Source organism: Lytechinus pictus, unplaced genomic scaffold (assembly GCF_037042905.1).
Source record: "Lytechinus pictus isolate F3 Inbred unplaced genomic scaffold, Lp3.0 scaffold_20, whole genome shotgun sequence".
Taxonomy (NCBI): Eukaryota; Metazoa; Echinodermata; class Echinoidea; order Temnopleuroida; family Toxopneustidae; genus Lytechinus; species Lytechinus pictus.
In genome coordinates this window covers 14,715,603-14,742,800 of record NW_026974141.1, presented here as the reverse complement: position 1 = coordinate 14,742,800, position 27,198 = coordinate 14,715,603, and the positions used below count along the sequence as shown (strand labels likewise).

Here is a 27,198-nt window from a genome sequence, read left to right as displayed (position 1 = left end):
CTGATTTCTTGTCCCATTCGTCACCTCTTCTCCTTGCTCTATCAGACACTGGACAAAGCCGTTATTCAGATTTGTCGGAATGTCATACAAAATATATACGCATTCCAGGCAAGAACCTTCTCACGCTCCTGACGAAATCTCGGCACCACACGATTTGCTAATAACAAAAAGACATAGATGATAAAAACAATGTTTGTTATTTCTCATCAAATGTAAAACTTACAGCTACAAGAACACCGTTACTTTAGGTTATTGTACACATGTACATGGTTTAACATTTATTGACTTTTTGCTTTATTAAAATATCTTGAATAGGTTTCAATCATTAATATAAACAATATTGGAACGTAATAAAAATCATTTTAAGTATTATAGTAACTTAATATAAAATAATTAATGAAGTAAGTCAACCCTGATGTAGACTCTGTTGAATAATTGATTTCTGAAATGAAAAATTTATCCAGGTTATATTACTCTGCCTTTGATGCAGAGTTGATAATGTGATTAAAGGGTTGATGAAAAAGTGAAAGGATATAAAAAATGTTTTGGAGAATAATACTCAATATAAAATCATAAATCGGTGGGCGTGGAAGAGAAATATTTTATATGACTTACGTTCGTCACTCATGATGAAAGTTTGATTCAAGACCAAAATACTCTGAAATTATGAAAGATATCCCCGATCTCGCTATCAATAGCTCAGGTATGCGATCAAAAAATTATAGTGAATAATGATGAAATTGTAAAGTAAACTTTGTTACCATGCGCAGATCATGATGCGTGTGCGTCAATGAAGCAGTTACGTCACAATGTCTTGAGTGTCAAATCAAGATGTACGCGCGAATGCGTTTCATTATTTCTTTTATTACGTTGGTGATTTATAATAAAAAACCTAAATATGGAAACTGTATGCGCGATTGCGATGAGGTAAAACAGAATAATTCATCGCTTTTGTCGATATTTCTATAACGATGATATCAAATAAATGTTTTGTTGAGTTGAATGTATTTCAGGATGTAAGAGTTGAGAAAACGCAACTTTTCATATATATTTCGACCTCAAACTGGGCATTCTAATTTTTTTTTTCTCACCATGGCATAGTGTGATTTATCTACACAATTGATGTGAGTGCAATGAGCGAGCTTAAAACTTTGATAATTTTCCGACATGAAAACTGAACAGTTTGAGCACAAGTTTTCAATAAAAGAACAATATTTTTTATGTATCTGATATAAACAATTAAATGCGAGTCCGAAGCGCGAGCTGAATTTCTATAATTGAATGATTTACTGTCCCGGAAGGGAACCTGTTAAAAGATGTTTAACATTAAAAAATTTGCTCATTCTTCTTATTTACGTCTACTCGATAACTATTCTCATTTTCGTCTTCCCTCCCCCTTTTGTTTATTTCTTTTGATCTTTTTTTTTTTTGCTTTGCAAATAGGGGTTGAAGCCGCTCCGGCCAGGTAGATCCGGCTACATCTTCACATTATCTTTAATTTTAATTTTGTCAGGGGCCGCGGAAGCGGGGGGGGGGGGGCTTGGGGGCTTCAGTCCCCCACTTTTTTTTCCAAAACCGTGTACAAAAAAGTAAAAATGACCATATTATTGTGATTTTTGCATGGTCAGCCCCCCCCCCCCCCCCACTTTAAAAATCGTTCCGCGGCCCCTGGCAGCCGTGTATCGATTAATATTACTTTGTTTTACATAGATACGTATAAATACAAAAAAAACCTGTGCAAGTAGGCTTACATAATACAACAATATCTTAAATCAAATAAGTGCTAATAATGATGATAATCATTCCAGGATCTGGACCAGTATATCTTATTGACCTATATAATGGGCTAAGGTAGTTAGCGGGTTTGATAAATGTACTAATTTGTTGAAATTCTCGTAGGATAATTATGAATAAATGAATTCAAAAGGAACATTATTATGATCAAATATTATTGGGAATTGGCGATAGTGAAACCTAAACATAAACAAACAATTTGAAATATATGTACAGTATATCATCAATTTTTAAAGTTTTGAAACGGTTAAAGTTTGTATAGGCCTACTTCAATATGAGTCCTAACAATTCCTCTTTATGACAGTTTATCCAAAATTAAGAATAAGAATATAGCTAAGAAGTCTGACTGTTCGGATAACCCCTTAAAAAAACAGCTTGGAGCAGCCGATTGGGGAAAATGTGCATGACCCCCCGGCCCCCTTATTGGCGAAAGCTCGATCCACATCTGTAAAATAAAATGTGTATATTAAAATGTATAGACATATGAATTTAATGTGAATAAAAGTGTGCCCCCCATTCCCAAAAGCTGACTACGATGGCTGCGGATGAGGTTTTGCCCCGCCCTAGTAAAAAAGGGGTTTGAGGTCCAAACAATCACCCCCCGCAGAGCGATTTTTGTGTGTATAGGTTTATAAGTGGTAAACATCAAGAATGGATCTGTTAGGACATTTTGAACTCGAAAAGCATTAACCAGCCCCTAGCGATATTTGATTTGATAACTTCTATGATAATATACTCTGCTCTTATATTTCGTTATAGTAGATTGTTGAATGCATTTATATTTTCTTTGTTCGATGTTCAGTAGTTTATTTTGTTAAGTTGTAATTATTGTAAACATGCTAAGTTTGGTCCTGGACCTTTGTAACATGTACATGTGTCTATGTTTAAACCGGATGAATAAAATGAATTATTTGCAGGACTAGCGCAATGAGAGACAATTATGAACATGATGAGCTAGCTTCGCTTCGCACTTGCATTATTCGATGTATCCTATTCATGAGTCACTAAATGCAGTCCTAACATGTTCCTTTTCTGGTCAGTATTTATTTCAGCTCGCACTCCGCGCTCGTGTTCTTCAGTTAGATGCAGATCTTTTTAATGATTGCAAAATTAACTGCTCAGAATGTTTTATTTTCATTTCTTATTGAAATTTCTAAAAGTCTGAGCTTGCTATCCACGCTCGCAACACCTCCCAAGGATGCCCTTTTAACAGTAATTGACCAAAAAACGAGTTTTACAACTTCGAACAGCTTTGATTTTTTTTTTCCAATTATATAACCGCTCGCTCGTTACACTCCCTCGCGAAACATGAAACTCGAATAGCTATCTTACCATAATCAGAAATCACTTCGAAAATGCTTTGCTCTATTTAATTACTATGAAACTCACAATGACTTCACGCAGATGATAATCTCGTGGTGAAAGATCACCAAAATGCCAATTTTTATATATGCCATTTTTGGATTTGCCTTGCCGATATATATATATATATATGATCCAAACAAAAATTCGGGTAAGATTCGATCATTGCGCAAGACACTTGCGTACGTACCTACCGGAGCGGTACACGTTGGATCATGCATGCTGCGCTGCGCTGCGCTGCGCTGCGCTGCATGCGCTTTAATCTTGCATCACATCAATATTTCACATCCATCGCACACTGTCGAAAAAAAAAATGGCGAAGAGCATTGCGATCATCGACTTTGATTGCTTTCGTTTAGATACAGAAGTAACTGACCAGAAGAAATTCGAAAAGCTTGTTGATGAAGTCCATGATGCGTTGACAAAGGTGGGGTTTATGTACCTCATAAACCATGGAATTCCAACAGAAAAGGTGAGTAGAATCGGGGGTGTAATTCTTTATCATGGGGTCGTGCTGCGAAAATTGAGAAGCGATACCACGGCTACGGTACCGGTAGTCGGTACCCGGGTGTACGGGTGGGAGCTGCAGGGAGAGACGTGAGAGAGGCCCGCAAATGTCTTGGGTCAAGATCTAGGCCTATACTTAGTTTTAGCCTGGAGGCTCCTGGACTCTGCAGAGTAAAAATCAGCCTACTATAGGATGGGGGGTCGGGTGTACGCGATGTGCGTGCTTTCGCCAAGCGGAAGACAAAGAAATCAAGATGGTGACGTAAACATGGCCGTAAAGGCGTAAGGCGTAAGCTCTTCCCATCTTTTCATAACATTTTTCTCGTTTTTTTAATGAATTCTTCTTTAAAAACTAAATCAGTATCGCAGAAATTGTAGGAAATGAAGTTAAACCCCATGTATGGTTGGGGGTCCTAAAGCTACGCGGGTCCTAAAGCTACGCACCACTCATCGCGCATGCAATTCCAATGGCAAAATAAATGCGCACTCTAGCTCTGTGTGTGAAGCTGTGACGAACGATCCCTATTCAATTTTTCTACAGAGGCTGCAATAAATCCTTGAATGCAGAGAAAACCAGCAAATGTTTGGAATTTCGGAGTTATATTCACTTTGATTTCATATTTTCCTATAATAATACGGACATATTTTAGAAATTGAGGCACAGGAAATACTATTTCTTTGCATGATAAATTGAGTGCGTAGCTTTAGGACCCCTTCTACATCGGGCGGCGAAATTAAGAGGTGTTCGGAAAACACGGCGGGATTTTCGTATTAGTGAGTTTTGTGATATTTTCTTCTTGGTTAAGGATATTTAGAATATTTATTACAAATTAGTGAAAAATAATTGTTCAAATATTACAATTGGCATAGTTTTTATCATTTGGAAACAAAGTGCGTAGCTTTAGGTCCCCCCATCATACATGATTTAGGGCTAGATCTTTGCATCTTTCAGAGGGAAAGTAGAAATCTCGGGGGCGAAAGTTTCAGGTTTTGTGGCCGTACGTGCATGACTTGCCTTAGACCAAAAGCTTAGGTCTCTGTTATGTTGGTTGTTCAGCTGAACTCCGTTGGCTTCACTCACCAAATACAGAGACCGAAGTTCTAGCGCGATCTGTACAGGGGACTCAATGGCCATATGTTTATGTGTATTAAGTTCGGATAAAACAGGGTAGTGAAGTTGCGCGACAGCCGAGGTAAGTCACTGTTTTTGTTCCTTTTAACTTGATTTTCCCTGTTTTTTGGCAATTAATGCTAAGAGGGAATATCAATTTGCATTTCGGTCGCGTTAATTTTCAAAAGTTTGATTCATTAAAGACAAAAATTGAAGAGCCCCGACGGGGGGATTTTGCATTGTAAGTCCCCTAATGGTGGCTGCACGATAGCGAGCCGTCTCTGTATGAGGAGAAAAAAAAAAATGTTAAAAAACTCCTCGAAACAGACGGCTGCCAGCTGTCTAGACTTGCCTTAGACGTGTCAGTGTCAGAAAACAGACCCAACTTGTGCCCTGTGTAAACTTGAAGAGGACACTACAGAGCATATCCTTGCCAAATGCCCACGTACCCTCCACCTACGCAACACTTTCTTGGACAAGATAAGGAATCTCCTAAAGGATTTCCCTTCCTCAACAACCTCCTTCAATACCAGCAATCCCTGCCAACTCACAGCAGCCATCCTACTACCCTATGATGCTTCCCTCCCTCACCCGCTAAATTCCTTGATCCTAAAAGCTACACTGCACTTCATCTTTAAGCTGCATGTCCTTTTCTTGTCCCTTAAACCTGTCAACTCTCAGTAACCTGCCTGTCTTTCAATCCCCCTGGACTTGACATTTACCAGACTCATTAACTCAACTTTTGCAGTGATACCTGCCGATCTCCGAACAGCGGAGGAACTGAAACGAGAGCTAGTGGGGAGTTAGACAGGAATAACCGTCGTTTCTGGGGATTTATTCAACAATTTCTGACATTTTACTGTAATCCCCATTTACCGACGGTAGGGTGTACGTGTGGGCTCGCATGTGTTCTCATTCCCTCCCTTTTGTCAATTCACAGTCCAAAGTTTGATGTAATTTTACACATCGAATTTACAATCTAAGGATGTATAAACAACAAACTTTTGAAACTTGAATTTCAATGTTTAAATACTTTAAACGATATAGATGAAAAAGGCATGAAAAATATACTTTACCGATGTTTAATTGGGTTGAACACGATAAAAATGGTCAAAATGGCAACCAAACTATAAAATATTTACAAACGAACGTCAACAATCACGAATGTGATATCGATATTGCTTTCGATATTATACGATCTGCTCCATATGCGAACGAAACCGAAGATAAACGATACTAGTTATACTAGTACTAGTACTAGTTATAATCGCGATATATCGATTCGAGACATTAAGTTAATAACGATAATGACGTCATTCAAGATGGCAACTTGCAAGAAAAACCGTCAGGTCAGGTGAAAATGTCTTAGATGACAGATTTCTCAATCATCCAGAGGATTTTTTTCAATAACTCCGGCCCAAGGTATGCAATTAAGTTATTTTAATATATTTCCCTGATAATGGAAACCATGAAACTTTCAATTTTGCTTAAAAAACAGTTTTAAATCGCGATCTATAAAACGCTAGTTCACTATACGTTGGCTGTAGGTACGGGGCCCCATCCCCTTCAGTTTATGTATGGTGAGTGGAGCCAACGTAGTTCAGCGGAACAACCAAAATACAGAGACTGAAGCTTTTGGTCTAGTGGGGAGTAAGCCTACGTAGAGTAGATTACTTTTACTCCCCAGACGCCTCCAGGCTACATACATCTACACGCACTGCCCAAAAACTTGAAACTTTATAGTTTATGCCCTTGGGATACAACTTCATTTCCGACATTTCTACGTCTACGATATTTGATTTCATTTTTAAACAAGAATTCATTAAAAAAACGAGAAAAATGTTATGAAAAGACAGGAAGAACTTGCCACCGTGTTTACGTCGCCATCTTGTTTTCATTGTCTTTCGCTTGGCGACAGCACGCAAATCGCGCGGTTTGTCAAAATGGAAATATATGAAAAAATGGAAAATAATATATGATGGGGGGACCTAAAGGCAAAGCTACGCATTTGTTTTCAAACGATGAAAACTATGCCAATTTTAATATTTGATCAAATTATCTTTCACTAATTTGTAATAAATATTCTAAATATCCTTAACCAAGAAGAAAATATCACAGAACTCACTAATAGAAAATCCCGGCCTGTTTTCCGAACACCACTTGATTTCGCCGCCCGATGTTCAAGGGGTCCTAAAGCTACGCACTCGATTTATCATGTAAATAAATAGTATTTCCTATTCCTAAATTTCTAAAATATGTCTGTATTACTATAGGGAAATATGAAATTAAAGTGATTATAACTCAAAAATTCCAAACATTTGCCGGTTTTCGCTGCATTCAAGAATTTATTGCAGCCTCTGTAGACAAATTGAATAGGGATCGTTCGTCAATATGCAGTCACATCTTCACACACAGAGCTAGAGTGCGCATTTATTTTGCCATTAAAATTGCATGCGCAATGGAGTGGTGCGTAGCTTTAGGACCCCCTACCATACATAACATAAGAATTTAATGAAACCATGAAAAACAAGAAAAAATTGTTGAAATGGCTAATTTTCTTTCCAGTCAATCAAATATGTCTCAATAGAACATTTGAAAAGAAAAAAAACCTCTTTTGGTATTTCCATATTTTAAATCATTTTAATTTTTGAAATTATGGGGAAAATTGTGTACGTTCTCTATGGGGACAAAATGTCCCATACGTAACGTGTCATTAAGTTGTTTAATTAGAGTCTGTAATTAGAGGGTTTTGGCTTATGACATAAAACTTGCCTTAGATATACTAGAGTGTTGTGACTTTTATCACACTAAGTTACAAGTTGTCAAATGAAATACTTTCAGAGAATTCTCAACTTGAAAAAATATTTAAAAAATTGTCTTTTTTTCTGCGTCCCATACATAATGGCACATCTTTCCTCTCTAAAAGGTCTAACGTTAGGTCATATGTCACCATTTTTTGCATGATTATTCTTCTAGATGTATACCATCATGAGGGTATTCAATCTAGTCAAAGTCATTTAACACTATTTTTCAGGTCATAAAAGCCTCTGAAATGTCCCATACGTAACGCGCATGAATTCTTTGACTTGCCCTTATTGAAAAAAGTGCCCTCCAAGGCTCCAACATACAGATTGGAGTCTTGAAGACCTTACCTGTTATATATTTTAAATTTCGGCAGAAAATGTTTGCAGAAGGGATTTCAGAGAACTTTTTCAGATTATTCTCAGTGCATTCTCTAAAATTTGAAATAGTTTAGAGTTCAGTGCCGAGAGACCGTTGTTTTACCAATTTCTGGACATTTGTGTGACTTGGCAACAAAGGCCCTTACGATCGAGGTTCTATGAATATTTTGTCACCAGCAAGTCAAAAGTGATATAAAGGAACAAAACATGTGTGAAAAATAATATTGATTTTTCACACAATGATGAAATTCATGGTGATCTAATTTCTGTGGTGACAAAGTAGTCTAGACCCAAGGTCATGTGTAATTGTGTTGTTTGTAGGCCTGCATTGTAATGTAGGTGATGATTTAACTGAATACATGTACATGGCAGTGAGGAGATGACAGATACTTTTTTATTGTGAGAAAATCATTGTACAGTGTACATAAAGTAGGAAAAGTTCATGCCGTTTTTGTCAGTAAAAGTTGGTTGTTATTTTTTGTTCTCTGATCCCTTCATGTATATGGGGCCTTTAGGTTTGAAGCACTATGGCTCTAGGCCCTACAATACATGCAGCTAATCCAGGAATTACGTCAAACCCCTGCAATACATGTACATGCACATCAAATCCAGGAATTAATTCAAATAACCCGGATTAATAAAGTCCAGAGGTTACATTTTTTTTTCAAGGCTATCAGCTTTCTCTAGAATGCTATTCAAGATTTAAATGAAGTGGGATAATAATCATGATTTTTATAATAAAGACCAGTCTTTGCAAAAAGCTGCTAATTGGCCTTACAATGAAAACAAAATAAAAAGGAAAAACAACAAACTGTCAAATCAACAATTAGGATGTAGATGTTAGTCCTATTCCAATCTGTCTGCAATGCATGAGTCTTTCAATTTTTGTTTTTATAATTTTGCTGATGTCAAGTTTCCAATGTATTACAGCCAGCTAACACCAGTTCTGGAGTAGCCTACATTAGGCCTACACTATTTACAATCACTTTTGAAACAGTTTCCACCAAATTCAAATTTGCAACTTGAACAAAAATATTTCTGAATTCATGTAACAAAAAATATCCTGGTAGGTACTTTATACACTCTTCTCTACATGGAGGTGCATATGATATTCATGGCTGCTGTTTTAGTCTGTCCAGAGTTAAGAAAGCATTTCACGAATCAGATAGTAATTTTCAGTGGCGCCTCTTATAAGCTAAATGTATCACAACATATTAAGATGATGAATATTAATTGTTTTCACGCTGACTTATTTAATCCACACGTGAGGATTTGTTCTCCCATTCTCTCTCCCACCCTCAGATACGTGACACATTCACAGCATCCAAGAAATTCTTTGAGCTGTCAGAGAAAACTAAGCTGAACTACATTGGCCAAAATGACAGCAAATTCTCTATTCATGGTTTTGAAGAGACAGAAAAAGAACAGTAAGTTTATTTGTACTTTTGTATTTATTTATCATGTTGCATATATACACCATACATTTCAACCTACAAATCAAGTGAAATGTCAAATCATGCGCATTAATTTGTCGAATATTATAGATTCTATTAAATGAAAACAATGTAGCACATATTCACTGGAGAGTTTTTCAAACATACATGTAGGATTTGAGTAAAAGATGTCAACTTCTTTTAACTTTCTACATTTTATATTCTGGCATTCTTTCCAAAATTTCATGAGTTCTACAAAATCCACCTTCATTTGAGTAGACGAGGAGTACTATTGTGAACTTGTTCTTTTAATAACCCAGGGAATAATTTTCACGGTATTGCACTGCAATTTGCTTTGTATTTTTTTATGACTGCTATAAAACAAAACTTTGTTTATATATAGCAAATTATATAGGACTGTACTACAGAATACAGAGGCAAGCTTTTCTCTAACAACCAGTACTGGGTGCACAGAAACGTTGTTAGCGCTAAACATTACGCTTGTAACGGGCCCCCGTTACAACCGGTAATGTCTCAGCAATGCCTAGTGTAAGATCAACAGGTCATATCTTGAATCAACTTTTGACATCACAACCTGAATGTGACGTGGCCTAATGCTAGCGTTAAGGACGTTTTTTGTGCAGTCTGTATAGGACAGCTATTAATCAAACTTCAGAAATAATATATTTTCCTGGTTGTAACCCATTAGCCTTGCCATTCCATGATGAAGTTTTGTTTTGTTTTTGTTTTTGTTCGTAGGTGCTGTCCAGAAAGAGAACGGGATCTCAAGCAGTGTTTTAACTACACAGTCAAAGCAGCAACAGAGGATGTATGTTCTACTTCTTCTCCCTATGTGAGGGACTTTGCTTGGCATCTTTCTATACTAATAAACACTTTCCCACCCCTCCCCTCACCCTATCCTGTATACCCCCTGATGCCTCTATGACACTCACCATCCTGTCTTTTCTGTAGCACCCCTCCCACCCTGTTTCTCCCCCTGTCAGGGACTTTGCTTGGCATCTTTCTATTCTAATAAACACCCCCTCCTCTCACTCCATCCTGACACCTCTATGACACTCATCCTGTCTCTCCCTAGCACCCCTCCCACCCTGTTTCTCCCCCTGTCAGGGACTTTGCTTGGCATCTTTCTATTCTAATAAACACCCCCTCCTCTCACTCCATCCTGACACCTCTATGACACTCATCCTGTCTCTCCCTAGCACCCCTCCCACCCTGTTTCTCCCCCTGTCAGGGACTTTGCTTGGCATCTTTCTATTCTAATAAACACCCCCTCCTCTCACTCCATCCTGACACCTCTATGACACTCATCCTGTCTCTCCCTAGCACCCCTCCCACCCTGTTTCTCCCCCTGTGAGTGACTTGGCTTGGCATCTTTCTATACTAATAAACACTTTCCCACCCACCCTCCCCCCTTCGTGTTACTCCCTGACACTTATGGGCCCTATCTTACAAAGCATTACAATTGATCCAATCAACCTCAGCTATATCTATATCTGTCATAATTTTTCTCACAGAAAATATGCACAATGTCCTGCATAAACATAGAGGATCACACTGAATTTTCCAAAATAACTATGGATGTATAAGTACACAACATATCTGGAAAACATCTGGAACTAACATGCTTTTTAGATTATAACATTGCTGGCTTTCCATAGTTTTGGTTGATTGGATTAATCATAACTCTTTGCAAGACGGGACCCTGCACCCCAACCTTGTGTCTCTATACTAATAAGGGCTATTAAAAAATTGTTTTGTTTGTCATAACAGAGATTTAAAAAAAAATGGATCGGTCAGGCGGATTCTTTTTTTCTTTTTCCTTCCCATGTCATGGATTATGTTCTATCACATCATTTGCCAGTAAAAAAGGGCAAAAAAAGGAGGCAAAGCAATTACAATTAGGGTCGGTGGGCATATTTAGTGAGGGGGGTTCATAGAAAATTATTAAAAAGTTGTTAGATTTGACAAGGGTCGGTCAGGTTACTTTAAACAAATATTTGTTTTTTTGTGGCTAAACAATCCCCCGTCTTTCCCTGCACGCTCAACCAGCTTCTCCCTGGCCTATAATTTAAGGGTAAATTTCCAATTCGTCCATTGCTAACTCATCCACCCATCACAGAGTCTACCTTCATTTAGTCTTAATCAGTGTCATTCCGTCCATCCACATTACGTCTAACAACCATTTCGTCCAATAAACATTTGGTCCAATCATCAGTTCGTCTGACCATTTCATCCCATTATCATTTGGTCTAAGATCCATTTCATTTTCATTCATTTTGCACAATGAACACTTACATGTACTCCAGTTAGACCAAATGGTATATGGACTAAATGGCAATTGGACCAACTGGTTATTAGACAAAATGATAAGTGGACGAATTGGCAGTTAGACCATGTGGATAGTGGACGGACTGATGGTAGACCAAATGATAGTAGACAAGTTGGCAATAGGATGAATTGGAGCATAGGACATAAAATATATACAAATTACCAGGCAGTGACATTATCAGTCAGTTCAGTATGGATCAATGCATCCGTGAGGATATCAAAACAGCTAGGTCTTCATATTGGTCAAATGTTTGTGCAATTTAAGTCGAGTCCCACCCCAGAAAAAACTGTTGATTAGAATCAATAGAGAAAAATGAAATGTGAATAACACCGAAAACTTCATCAAATTTAATAATTAGATGTAAAATAAGAAAGTTTTAAAATTTTAAAGTTTCCCTTATTTTTCACTTGTACATGTACTTAAAGAAGAGTAAGAAGGCAAGATGGGGTTGGGACAGGGAGGCTTATATGGATTCCATTTCCTGGGTACAGTTAGATATACAGGAATAATTATGTCCTACATAAATCAAATCCTTTGTGCTGATTGGTTTAAATAGCATCATGTGACCAAACATATTCTCACTATTATGCGATGATGTTGAAAATTAAACGCCCACTGAAGAAACTACTATTCCGTGACGTCAATGATGGAACAGCGCAGCGGGTTATCTATATTTGAAGACCTCACTTGCAAAAGGGGTTAGGTCCAATTTTCATCATATTTGATTTTTATGTCTCAATGTATAGATTCTTAGTAGCTCTATAAGATGATACCAAAGAAAAGTTGAAATTCCCATTAAAAAGTGAACTAAAATGGCAAAGAAAAATCACTTTTTTTTCAAAAGGGGTTAGGTCCATTTCAGTTTAGTTGCAAAAGGGGTTAGGTCCACACAGCATTTTTTTGGAAAAGAATATCTTTAAAAATATGAAGACAGGTAGATTTCATTTATACCCAATTCTATGTTCTCGTGGTAGGCTATCATGAAAATTCAGTTTCGCATAAGAATATTGCAGTATGGGAGAATTAAAAAATTATTTTCATGGAGTGGACCTAACCCCTTTTACAACCAAACTCTTCTGTAGAACTCATTTGTCAAAAGGGGTTAGGTCCATTTTTCATAAATGTTATTGTTTTCTGTCTCTAAACCTCTAAATTTTTTAGTCGCTCTGATACCAAGGAAAATTTGAAGTTCAAATGAAAATGTGAATGAAAGTGGCAAAGAAAAATCACTTTTTTAATCAAAAGAGATTGGATTCATTTCAGTTTGCTTGTAAAAGGGGTTAGGTCCACAATGATAACTTTGAAAAAAATACATAGATAAAAATTGAAGACAGGTAGATTTCTTTTATACCCAATTTTATGTTCACATGATAGGGTAGTACATCATGACAATTCAGTTTCTCATGAGAATATTGCAATAAGTGAGAATAAAAAACATGGTTTTTCTCGGAATGGTCCAAAGTGGATCTAACCCCTTTTGCAACTAAACTCTTCATTTGGTTCAGATTGAAAGAGGATTTACTACGAGTACAAGAACTAGATTATCAAGAACTACCGGTATAGCTCTAACTTATCAAAGTAAGATATAATACTGATATACCAGGCCTTTATTACAAAAGTATAGAGGGAATATTCATCCTTGGTTATACTGGCAAGATTACTAGTAATGGCATGCCAGTCCAATCTCGGACGAATAATTCCCACTATACTTACTCAAAGCCTGGTATATTTGTATAATAGACATATCTACATATAACTCCCATTATTTAGTTTTTGCAGTACTGATTATGTCCAGGCTCTTCAAAATCATAGTCCCAGATCAGGACTCTTATAGAAATCCTTCGACCCCAGTTCTTAAGCTATGGCTATTATTCAGCGTTATGCTTGAATCATCCCCTGGAATTATATGTCTTTGTGGGATTCGCTATTTCCATTTTAATGTGAGATGACAATTGAAATTCTATATAGGTGTTTTGTAGCGCAATAACAGGAGTGTTCTTCATCTCTTTGAATAGGAATGCTTCTTTAGGCCCCGCAGCTTCATGTATTTAGTGAGCTATATACAATGTAGTCTGCCCTCAGAAAATGGAAAATTCCTGATGGTCTAATACATAAATAGATAAATAAGAGAATAAAATAGAAAGAGAAATAGAGAGAGAGATAGGGAGAGCCTGTCAAGAGAAAAAAAAGGGTATTTGAATATTTTTGCAAGTGAAGTAACTTATATTATTATAGTGAAATAGCCCCCCCCCCCTCTCATTAATTGCTATTGAGTTTACATTCTGAGTGAGAATGCTTTACTCGTTTACTACTGAATTGTATAATCACTATAGACTTCATATAGACACCAGCAACTTAAGATTTGGCAAAAGGTAAATTGTGATATTTTCTATTGTTGTCAGAGAAAAGGGGGCGGGGGGGGGGGGCAGTGGGGGTGATAAAATTAAGTAAAGCAATCAGTATGTTTGATAGTAATGGGTGCTGTCAACAATCATTATCCAAAGAGGCCTAATTTTCATAATGAGTGGACAAAATTTTCTCAGAAAGCGTGCACTGCGAGTAAGAATGTAACATTGAAGATGTACGGATGGATCTAAAATTTTCCGGGTGGGGGCGTCATTTTTGTACAGGAATAATTTGACAAGCAAAAAAAAAGGTCACTTGCGAATGTATGGCATATTCCCCTAAGAAAATATATTTATGTGTCTCTGAAAGGGATTGGCTAGTGTAAAGATGTATTTAACTGATTGATGTATCCCAAGCGCAGTGAAAAGTGAGGTCCCTGGAAAATCGTAATGTTTCAAAGTTAAAATGAAGTTGACAATCATTTTGAAAGAGATACACAGTGATTAGTGTATGTTGATGGGTAACTGTTGTTGACCAATCTGTCGGGATTTTAGTGCAGAGAACAATGTCACATTGTCACAATCTTCGTCTTCTCAGCTCACTACACAAGTCCTGTTCATTAATGTCACGATCAGGCCCGCAACTATCACATATGAATTATGTATTATGAAATGCGCTAATGAATACTCCTCAGTCTTTACATTATTTCCTTCTGAACTCTCTACCCTCTGTCTCCTATACTTCATAAAACCATTCTGCCCTCTAACTTTCTCCCTTTCATAGCCAGCAGAGGTAAGTGAATTTGCACCTTGCATAGTTGAATTAGACCTTTAAAAATTTCTTATGCCGCCCCCATCCGATCAACCCTAAAATGTGGAAAAAAAAGGAGGATCGCTGTTTTTTTTAAGGAGACCAAAAATATACAAATGCAATATTTTTGTGAGAAAATATCAGATTTAGGTGAAGAATTTGCTCAAAATTTGTATTTAGTGGCGCAAAAAAGCACTTTAATATGCGTTTTGCCATGTGTGACTGCATAAACAAACCTTCCCATGCTTGATTTTCTTTGTGCAGCAGCGAAGGGTTTAAAATACTGACCCAACTTTCCGATTTTGGTCTGAAGAGGGCATTACTGCTTTTTAAAGGCCTCTTGTAAACACTTTCTACTAGAAAGTGTCTAGCATGTAACATTCCTGTTATGACGTACTAAACCCCAACAGCCAACACTCCCTGGTTACACTTCGTAATTCCGAAGGTTCTTTATTCCGAAGGTTCGTAATTCCGAAACACATAATTGCCTATACCTCGATGTTCGTTAATCCAAAAACGTAAAAGGGTTTGTTAATCCGAACATTTGTGGCGTTATTCCGAAGGTTCGATAATCCGAAAACGAAATAAGGTTCGATGTTCCGAAGGTTTGTTAATCCGAAAACGAAATAAGGTTCGTTGTTCCGAAGGTTCATTAATCCCAAAACAAAATAAGGTTCGTTAGTTCGAAAACGAAATAAGGTTCATTAATCATTTAGTTTTCGGACTAACGAGCCTTCGGAATTACGAACTTGATTTCGTTTTCAGATTAACGAACCTTCGGAATTACGAACCTCATTTCGTTTTCGGACTAACGAACCTTCGGAATTACGAACCTTATTTCGTTTTTCGGATTAACGAACCTTCGGAATTACGATCCTTCGGAATTACGAACCTTCGGAAATATGAACCTTCGGAATAACTGAACCTTCGGAATAACGAAGCTTCGGAATTACGAATGTATGCAACACTCCCTTGCCTCTTGTAAATCAAAGCACAAAAATTAATTTCCTTTATGGTAACAACCAACCTTAACTCTTTCCTTTCTAATACCGAATTGCATGCCTTTTTTTTCTTTTGAGTCCAGTCAATGTGATTGTTCTAACCTTTGTGTCTGTGTCAGAACTTAAGAGTAACATTGGTATAATTACACATATCAATACCAGGTCCCTGTCTTACAAAGAGTTGTGAATGATCCGATCAACTATGGAAAGCCAGCAACAACAACTTCTAAAATGCATGTTTGTGCAAGATATTTTATAGATAAGATGTGTATTCATACATTCATCATTTCCTTGAATATTCAGTGTGGTTCTTTTTCTTTACAAAGGATGTTATGCATTTTTCTTGCAGAAAAGAATTATGACATCAATGGATTTCCATACAGTTGAGGTTGATCGGATCAATCGTAACTATGTAAGACGGGCCCCTGTTATTGGTTTTTGCATTATGAATGTGATCGATCTAGCATTGTGCCCATCAGTGACTAAAGCATTTTGTGTCTTATTGACTTTGTGCACGAAAATGTTACTGTTAAAGATAAATACGAGTTGTGGTAATGATCTCAAAATGAGTTTGTACAAAATCCAATAAAATTACCCCCAAAGTGTCTCTATCTGAAAAATGTGTGCCAAATGGCTCTGGAAGAAAATGCATATTTGCTGAGACATGAGCAAAGTAAGCACTAAGCACAGAATTTGGTCAAATGTCGGGTATTTTTGATGTAATATTGATACACTGTCCCACATATGCGTTTCTGTGTTGGTGATCATCAGAATTATTGGTTTTGAGCTATTAAGGTTTCATGATTTTACAAAGATAAGTTTACATTAATGTACCAGATCTAGATATATTTTATATGATACTCTGGTGACAGTTAACTTTGATTTGAAATACTTTCTCATGAAATAATTGTCTGCTGCAACTACTTTCTATTACCTTTAAGTATGCGAGGCAAGTAGTTGATAGTCAGTGAAAATAACTGACAACTGTTATAAGCTACTGAAATCCATGCATCTGATTGGTTGATCTATGAGAGTGAATTATATCAGTGAAACACTGACAAGATGCTCCATGAAACTCTCCTGAAGTAATATTCAGTCTCTATCTTTCTTCTTGATAGATGTGGCCCGATGAGACGATACCTGAGTTCCGACAGTCGATGGAAGAGCTTTATAGATGGTGTACAAAGCTAAACCACAGGATACTTGATGTTATTGGGCATTGCCTCAAATTACCGGTTAGTATTCAACTTAGTATCAAGGCCCTGTCACATAGTTCCGTGCAAGCCTTGCGGGTCATTGCCTGCAACCCACCCGCGATATTGTTTTGAGCATGTTCAAAACTTTTATACGTGCAAATCAGACTTGCGTGCGCTTCTGCGGGCAACTGCGTGTGAGATGCATGCAAGATACTGTCAATGCGGGCGACCTACGGGTAGCAAAAATAGTTACCCGCAAGTCGCATGCAAGGCTTACACGGAGCGATGTGACAGGGCCTTTATCTTTGAAGGGGAGGTACATCCTGATTGATGATCAGCTGATCCTGAAAAATGCCATAAAATGAGAGAAACATATCAATAAAAGTTTGAAAAAAAGTTTTTATCGATAAGAGTAGATTTGGAGTGTGTGTCCCAGTGGATTAGTCTCCGGACTTTGAAACAGAGGGTCGTGGGTTTGAATCCCAGCCATGGCGTAATTTCCTTCGGCAACAAATTTATCCACATTGTGCTGCACTCGACCCAGGTGAGGTGAATGGGTACCCGGTAGGATTTATTCCTTGAATGCTTTAGCGCCTATATGGCCGCTCAGCTACAGCCGGGGTAATAATAATATACCAACTATATTTCAGCGCCTTGAGCACATAATCAATGTGGATTTGGCGCTTTATAAATACTCTATATTATTATTATTATTATATATTTTCTTTGTTATATTGTATTTGAAAAATTGCAGAAACAATAAATGACATGAAAATGAAATATTTTACAACTATGATAACTTTGCCATTGTGGCAGTTACCATGGTAACCGTGATTGTATTTGAGTCCAGAGCCTTGTTACCATGGTAGTTGCCATAATAGCCAAGTTATAGCAGTCCTTTAAGAAACGGCCCAAGATCTGTGCGGAATGCTCAGGGTGCATTTAAATAAAGAAGATATACAGCAAGAAATAAAAGATAATTGAAGGGCAATTTACAGGAATGTTTATAAAGCTTACATCTATATCAATTTTGACTGCTATATTGTCTTTCTTATTTTTCATTGTTTCTTTGCATAATGTTTTAATTTTTTTGCCCCTTTTTGTCATCGTCACTTTTTTTTTATTCCTGATTAGGATCCTCATTACTTCAAGAATTTACACAGAGGTCTTGGGACAAAAGCTAATTGTACTATTTTAAGGTCGCTGTACTATCCTCCACCCGAGTTTGAGAAGGTCAAAGAGAATCAGATCAGGTGTGGAGAGCATACAGACTACGGTGGAATCACGTTACTCTTCCAAGACAAGCAAGGAGGTCTTGAGGTGAGTCTAACTTTACATTAATCCAGATAGGCTATGATGAATACTTAACTGTATCAGATCATATTTGGCAAAAGTAATTTGATAGAATCACTTAACTCATCAAAGATAAGCAAGGGGGTATTGAGGTGGGTCTAACTTTACATTAATCCAGATAGGCTATGATGAATACTTAACTGTATCAGATCATATTTGGCAAAAGTATTTTGGTAGAATCACTTTACTCATCAACGATAAGCAAGGGGGTCTTGAGGTGAGTCTAACTTTACATTTATTAAACTGTAATCCAAGCTATACAGGTGAAGTTATAAATTGATGCAGAGGTTCAAGCCCTGGTCCCATTTTTCGGATTGTGACATTGAAGGTCTGTCCCAGATGTAAATAACCATATCTGACTGATACACATCTGTAAAAACACAAACACACACTCATGATTATAATTGCTATCAACTGAATCATATCATATTTGGCCAGCATACTCTGGTTAAATCACTTTGCCCTTCTAAGATAAGTTGTCTAGCTCCTGCCTTTGTTGCAAACCCATCTACCATCTAAATTGTATACTTCCCGTTCCATAGAGTAATATCATTTTTATGGATCGCAGCAAAAATTGACAATACCCTTCTTATTACTGCGTAGTTCAGTGTCATTTCCTATTTAATGTTTCTATCCAAGATATCCAAGTTTCTTTTTTCAAGCCGTAAATGACAAATGAAATACATCTGCTGGTACAGTGCTACATGTTTATAAAGAGAACGATACAAAGTATTTCAAAGTGTTGAAAGGATTCTCCTTTTCCCATGTCATCACCATATTGAAATTCATTTTCACACTTTTGTTTCAAAATATGATCTTTTGGGGTTTGCATGGTGGTATAAATAATGGAGAAGATGGTTGTGGTTATGCCTGAAAAGGCCTTTTTTTTCTTGCATTTTTATTCCAACTCAATCTCTTAAAACTTCTGTTCATTCCACTAGATACAAACAGTCCTCTTCAGGACTTATCACTTGGTGAACTATAAACTTAAGCCTCTTCTCCCCTTATAGGTTTTTTTTTTAATTCTTGTACAGGGAATGGATACTCTTATTATAGCTTTTTCTTTGGTATTAGATTGTACGATTGGTCATTTTCAATAATAATAGTAATAATGATAATATTATTATTGTTGGTAGTAGTAGTAGTAGTAGTAGTAGTAGTAGTAATAGTAGTAGTAGAAGTAGTAGTAGTAGTAACATAAGTACAAGTAGTAGTAGAAGTAGTAACATTAGTACGGTAGTAATAATAATGATATTATTATTATCATTATCATTGTTGTTGTTACCGGTATTATTATTTTTATCATTATTGTTGTTATTATTATTATTATTATTATTATTATTATTATATCTATTGTCATTATTATTATTTATTTTATTCCTGGTATCCAGGTTCAAGATGTTGAAGGTGATTGGATATCAGCCAAGCCGGTAGAAGATGCAGTCATCGTCAATCTTGGGGATCTTATGCAAATGTGGACAGCAGACAAACTCATCGCTTCAGTAAGTAATAATGATGATAATAACAATGATACACATCACTGAGGGCAGTAGTAAGAATTATACCACAAGGCACCTTTGGAACTGTTCTAACATGCCCGAGACATAGAGGAGGGCATTAGGACTGTTTCAAAGGTATTAACAAGCGTGTGTGATCATTCTAATGCCCCATCAAAATGATTTATTTTGTATTAATTGATTTTGTCTTTATTGAACAGGTTAGCCCCATTAGTAAGTAGAATACTGTTAGGTGGGCCTAGATAACATAAAAAACAGAAACATAAATATACATGAATAAAGCCAGAAAACAGTTTAAATGTTTATCTCGTCTGCATAGCAGAGCAAGACTATAGGCGCTGCTTTTGCGACAGCGGCGCTGTGGTCAACATTGAAATCTTAAGTAAGGTTAAGTTTTTGAAATGTCATCATAACTTAGAAAGTATATGGACCTAGTTCATGAAACTTGGCCATAAGGGAAATGAAGTATTACTTAATATCCTACTTGACTCTGAGTTTCAGGTCACATTTCCGAGGTCAAATGTCATTTAGGGTCAATGAACTTGGACCATGTTGGGGGAGTGAATATCAAAATCTTAACCAAGGTTAAGTTTTTGAAATGTCATAACTTAGAAGAACATGTATATGGACCTAGTTCATGAAATATTGACATAAGGTTAATTGAGTATCATTAATTGTCTTGCATGAGTTTTAGGTCAAATGATTAAGGTTCAAAATTTATGTAGATTCAATGAACTTTGACCATGTTGGTATTTTTAGAAATGTCATAACTTTGAAAGTTTATGGATCTAGTTCACAAAACTTGGACATAAGTGTAATCAAGTGTCACTGATTGTCTTGCACGAGTTTTAGGTCACATGATTAAGGTCAAATGTCATTGAGGGTCAATGTTGTAGGTATGTTTTGAAAATCAACATAACTTTGAAAGTTTATGGATCTAGTTGATGAAACTTGAGCATAAGGGTGCACAAGTTTCAGGCCACATGGTCAAGGTCAAAGGTCATGTAAAGTCTGATTTGTGAATAATTATTTAATAGTCATTAATACAAAGTCAGCACTGCTCCTATATTGAATCATGTAATGCAGGCGAGACTGCCTGAGGCGTTTAACTTGTCTACATTCTGTGATTCCGTGTAAGTTCATAATTTGAATAATCATCAAGAACAGAGCAGGAGCGTTTTTAAAAACCATGAAGTACAAAGCGTATGATATTTCCCTTGACTGAAATGTTGCCAATGGTGTGGAAGAGCTGTGGTGTAGTGGTTCTGACTGTTGCCTTGTAAACAGAGGGTCGTGTAGTGTGTTCGAATCCCTCCGTGGTCTAGCGTTCTTTAGCAAGGCGTTAATCCACACTTTGCCACTCTCGACCCAGGTGCTAAATGGGTACCCGGTAGGATGCGAAAGATATTGTATGTTTGAATTTGCCAATGCCATCGTGAGGCTGCAAGGAATGCTCCCCAGGGAGTGGAAATTGTGTACTTATCGTGCGGGATTGAAATGAATCCAATGACCGGGGGTATAATATGCTGTCAAGCGCTTTGAGCCGTTCTAGGAAAAGCGCTATACAAAAATTGGCTATTATTATTATAATTATTAATGGTCCCATTAACTTTGTATTTTGTTATAAACAGGTACATCGGGTTATCATGCCTAAGACTGCTGAACCCAGACAATCCATCGTCTTCTTTGGTCATCCGGATGATGACGCGATCATTGAATGCATCGACGGAAGCAATAAGTACCCTCCAGTAAATAGCTTGGAGTACCTTGAGAAGAGACTATATGCGACGTACTAGACAAGAACTATTTCTACATGTATATCAGATTGTTTTTATCGGCAATATTATATTAGATAACTTGTTTTTAAATCGTAATTTGAAATGGAGATGATTGGATGAAATGTATTTACATCAAGAGAATGTTGTGATATTTCGGGCCCGGTCTTACAAAGAGTTACATTTGATCCAATCAATCTCAACTGCATGGAAATCCATCCATGCCATAATTTTTTTCTACAGGAAATTTGCACGATCTCCTTAGCAAACAAAGAGAATCGCGCTGAATCTTCAAGAGAACAATGTATGTATGGACATACATCATATCTAGAAAATACTTTAACAAATCTGCATTTTTGATGTTGACATTGCTGGCTGTCCATAGTTAAGATTGATTGGATCAATCGCATCTCTTTGTAAGTCGGGTGCCTCTGGATGAATGTAATTACTCAATGTATCATTGGTTACTGATAACAAAGATACTACAAAGGGAAGATCAGACGGTACATAGACCGCATTATGAAACGCTCGGGAAGAGCGCCCTACAGCGTTGAGTAAGTAACAAACTTTTTCTACCTTTGCGTATCGCGAGATGGTTGTGTACAAAACATATGAGAGAAATGGTGAAGGGTTGAAGGAATAGACGATTTTTATATTTAGATTTTTTTTTTCTTCAATTTTCCCCCTTTAATTTGAGATGAATATATTTTCGAGGTTTCTTGGTAATAAAACGTGGAATTATTCCCATGCGCCACCCTTAAGCCCTCTCCAAACTCCCCTCACTCATTTTCCCCATATGTTTTATACACAGTCGCATGCCGATATGCGAAGGTTTACCTACTCAACGCTGTTGGGCGCCCTTTCCCCATAAGCATTTATCGAGCATTTCAAATAATCGTCAGTGTCCGGTCTTTCCCTTGTAGTATCTTTGTTGATAATCAAAAGAAAACTGCTGAATTTTGTGAATTTTTTTCAAAACGGGCTCATCAATGCACTTGTTTTGTTTAAGTCCTAACATAGCACTTCATCCTCAGGCAAGAGCTTAACCTGCCTTGCTTCTCATCACTCTGTGGACGAGATGACCAATAGCTGAAAACGTCCACCAGGAGTGGGGAAGGCACATGATTTATTTAAGAGTGATATTTCGTATATTATCGGAATTTTTCCTCACACATTGGCAAATTTTTAAGCATATATCCAACTTGATTGCAAAAGAAATGTCTTGAACTGATTAATTATGAATGGGGGACTTATTTTTACCTATGTTAGCATACAATAAACCCAACCCATTCCCTGCGCAGAAAATTTTAGAGTATCATTATTTTTTGCAAAAGTACTTTTTTTTTAACTCAATTTAATTTGTAAGATTTTTTTTGGTCCATTTATCAAGGGGCAAAAATTGTTGTTTTACTATCAGTTATTTCATGTGAGATATAAAGAAATAAAGCATATTTTAGGTTGCCTTTATCATGCAAGTGACATGCTATACATAGTACAAAAATGTTTAGGCTGCAAAAAATGAAAAAATTAATAGTTTCTTGTAGCCTGCCAAAAGCATAAGTTAACTTCAAGACTGTATTAAATAAAAACATAAATATTACTAACTGAAATAATGCTTTAGTGTTACATATATGTGTAAATATGACTTGTATCCTTTTCTAAACATATTAAGATGAATAGATAAAATGAAGGAGTACTTCTTTACATTACCATCTCTTAAAAAAAAAATAAGATGGTATCTTTGAAGAAAAAGATAAAAAAGAGTAGCACAGGTATCTATGAATTGGTTGAAAATTAGACTTTTGTACATTTTTTGAAACCAGATTGATTAAAAATGTACGGTTCGATCCCTTTTAATTTTTTTTGCCTTGTAAATATACATTAGACAGTACTCGACCATTTTTTGTTAACTCCTACATTTGATGTATTTATCATGTAGAATTATGTAGGAGCCGTATCCCAGGGGAGAGGGGGGTACCCCCCTCTCCCCATGGTTATGTTTAACCCTATGTAGGCCGGGGTATTTTGGGAGATCATATGGCCGGTGGGGGGGGGGGGGCCTCCCAGGCAAAGATATGTAATAAGGGAGAAAAAATATCTTATTTAATTGATTTGGCACATAATTTTATTTGTCCTGCCTCCCCACAAAGAAATCCTTTCAACATGCCCAGGTGCCGCTTCTACAAAATATATTTGTATGTGCATGTGCCATTGTGCGTTGACCAACTATCATAGACAAAGTTTTGTTTTTCCCTATTGCCTGTACAATATTGGATTCTAGAGGGCAGTATTCTTCCTGAGCCCTTGAAGGGGAATCCAGCCTTGGCCATTAAATGTTGTGTTGGGAAGGAGAAAAATAAATTAAACAGAATGGTGAAAGTTTGAAAGAAATCGGACAAGTAATAAAAAAGTTATAGCTGCTTTAAAATTGAGATCACTAATACTATGTAGATTTCAAATTGGCAACTGGATAAGTAAATTATGACAAGGGGCAAGGCATAGAGATGTATATACATCTCTATGGGGCAAGGACATTTTTCCCATAGGCCATGTACTTTATTATCAGGGATTAGTGGTTTTCTCCTAAGTACCCATTCCCCTGGGGCAGTAATCTAAATATAACCTAGGTAGTATATTGTTTTATGTCCTCATGAAAGAAAAATATTAATTTGAAATAAAACTTTTGGGAAAAATCACATTTTCGCCATAATATGAATTGGAGTACATGGAAGAGTAGTCCTTGCCTTACATCACTATGACATCCCATATGCGGCCAATTTGAAGTCTCCATGGGTACAGTGATTACCAATATTTACAACTTTGAAAAATTCATAACTTTCTTGTTGTTTGTCCAATATTGTTCAAACTTTCACCTATCAACTTGTCTGATTTTTCTTTTCCTTATAAAATCAAATTTTTATTTGGGTTAATTGGATTCCCCTTTAAATATGTGATGCCTTTCAGATCAATGGGGCAGAATTATTTCTAGTTGCTATTTGCAGTTACATGATATATATATATATATTTGTTCATCAATCTCTTCTTACAACCTGGAGTGAGTTTATAAACAATGCACACAAGATGATAATAATCCTCATATTTTTAGTATATTTTTTTATATTTTGCTTATTATATTGGAACATCCTTTCCTGGTGTTTTACGGATATCATATTACCTAGGTCTTTTGATTATTGCTTGCCCTCATAATGAGAAAGCCTCTTTTATTTCAGAAATTATTGATAATACCTGTGTTAGCTACAATGTACAACCATACAACCTGGGATAATGGTCACATATATTTCTCTTTGAGCTGTATCATCATCATTATACATTTCATGTACTGTTAATGTGCTATCAATGTCTTTGAGTGCTATTCTTGATGTGCTATTTCTTATGCACTTTTTTGATAGCTAGATGAAATGATCAGTGCCAGCCACACAGAAACGTTGTTGGCTTAATAACAGAGCGCTAACAGTAAGCCCAGTCACATCTTTCAGATTGTGAAGTCAAAACATTTATTTCAATATGTAAATAATGCATTGTTGTAACATTAGGCATCGCTACTACAATACTGGTTGTAACAGGGCCTCTGTTAGCGCATTGTTAGCCCTAACAACGTTTCTGTCCTGTCAGTACTGATAATTACCGTTAGTTTCTTATCCAATGAGACTGAGTTTCTCTGTGCTTTTTTTATGTATAAATATTTTATGTGTCTGCAGATAAATGGAATTTTTTGTCTATTTGAAACCTTCTCAGATGACGGATCTCACTCAGACTATTCCGTCATTCAGATTTATTCTGTGTATACTAAAACAATGTACTGTGTTGGAAGCTGCTTTAGCTCATTTGTGTTACACTAATATTGCACATGATCAAAGATTTGGAAGAGAAATAAAAATACAAAGTAAGTATACCATTTTCAATGCGCTGTTGTTTTTTAAAGAATATCCTATTAATTCTAGTCGAAAATTCATCATTTCACTCTCTGAATTAGCAATGAACTTCAGAATTTTGGATGGATTTCAGATGGAACACCCGTCATTAATAATGGTAATCTGTACTGAAATTTAGTTTGTTTCGATGTACTGTGAGACATAACCAAAGACTTCTTCAGTGCATGTTTTGTATGGGTCATAATTGTTAGCAAAATATTCCCTATTATTCTATGCATGCTACTCTCCAAAGCTATGTCAATAATATAGCGATTTTGTTCCATTTATAAGTATTTTATCTTTATTATTGAATATGCTATGGTTTTGCTGTGCTGGTATTTACAAATTTGTTTTAAATACAACTCAAAAAAACTTTACATGTGCACTGTATAATTATCGCTGATTTAACCTCAAACCATTACATTGCAAATCTATGTTTTGAATTTGTTCATATTCACTCATACTCATGAGCAATATATACATTTGTTTATGTGCAAAAGCATGTTCACTTTTTAATCAGTGTCGGACTAACCTCTTACATTTTGGTGGCCAATCCAGTAAGGCTTTTGGTATCACAAAAAAAATTAGCTTTGATATATATTTATAAAACATCCCTTGTGTGCAAAATGTTATGTAGCACACATTGATTAAATTAGACTCTGAAGACTGGTAATGTACATCTGCCATTTATCCATATCAACCCATTCTATAAAACAAATAATGTATAGGTCATGATGTTAGTAGCGATACAGTCATCATGGGTAGGTACAATATTTTGCTAAAGCAGTCCGCACTTGTACCTTGTACAATCGCGGTAGATACCCTAGAGTGCTAATTATCGTCACAACACACTTACAACCTGTGCATTATTTGTTTCATTTAAATCATTGGCAAATCTTTGATTCGCACTCCATTCTTTGTGAAACACCTGGGCTCGGTAACACATAGATTAGCGGTCAATAGCTAAATGGACTGACCAATCAAGGTCAATGTTACACGCACATTTGGTTCAAAATTCTGACCAGGAACCAATCTGAAGTATTCTTTCATATTTGCTATTCATCGCTAAGCTTTGTGTTTACGGGGCCCAGGACTGTGAGTTTTGTTTGTTGATTGATTTCTGTATGGCCCTGTCATATCGTTCTGTGCAAGCCTTGCGTGCGACTTGCAGGTGACTATTCTTGCTACCCGCAGGTTGGCCGCATTGACAGTATCTCACTTGCAGTTGCTTACAGGAGCCCACGGAAGCCTGATTCGGGCGCAGACAAGTTTTGAACATGTTCAAAACTCACGCAACTCACCCTTACTTTCGGGGAACGATGTGGCACGGCCCTTTGCGAAATGTTTCTCTTCTGTTATAATTATATTTCCTCAGATTTTATATTATTTGATACATAACGTTCTGGCAATGTTGTATTTAAAATTGATAATGTCATTTCAGAATGATGTGTAAAATTAGAACATTGTACTTGTGGTATCAGTGGGCAATGATAAAAAGCACTTCATTCATCTTACAAAACAACTGTAAA

At 36.5% G+C, this 27,198-nt stretch overlaps 1 protein-coding gene across 2 annotated transcripts; it reads left to right on the top strand.

Annotated features, from left to right (window-relative positions):
- Positions 1-3,403: 3,403 nt before the first annotated feature.
- On the top strand, positions 3,404-27,198 carry LOC129282397 (uncharacterized). 2 transcript variants are annotated; one of them, XM_064114671.1, is made up of 7 exons: positions 3,404-3,628; positions 9,259-9,383; positions 10,149-10,218; positions 17,015-17,131; positions 18,227-18,412; positions 19,837-19,947; positions 21,594-27,198. In XM_064114671.1, the coding sequence occupies exons 1-7, from the start codon at positions 3,470-3,472 to the stop codon at positions 21,756-21,758; spliced, it is 933 nt and encodes a 310-aa protein (XP_063970741.1). In that variant the 5' UTR covers positions 3,404-3,469; the 3' UTR covers positions 21,759-27,198. The 2 variants fall into 2 exon arrangements, with proteins under 2 accessions (XP_063970741.1, XP_063970740.1); XM_064114670.1 differs by having other exon boundaries at positions 10,149-10,242.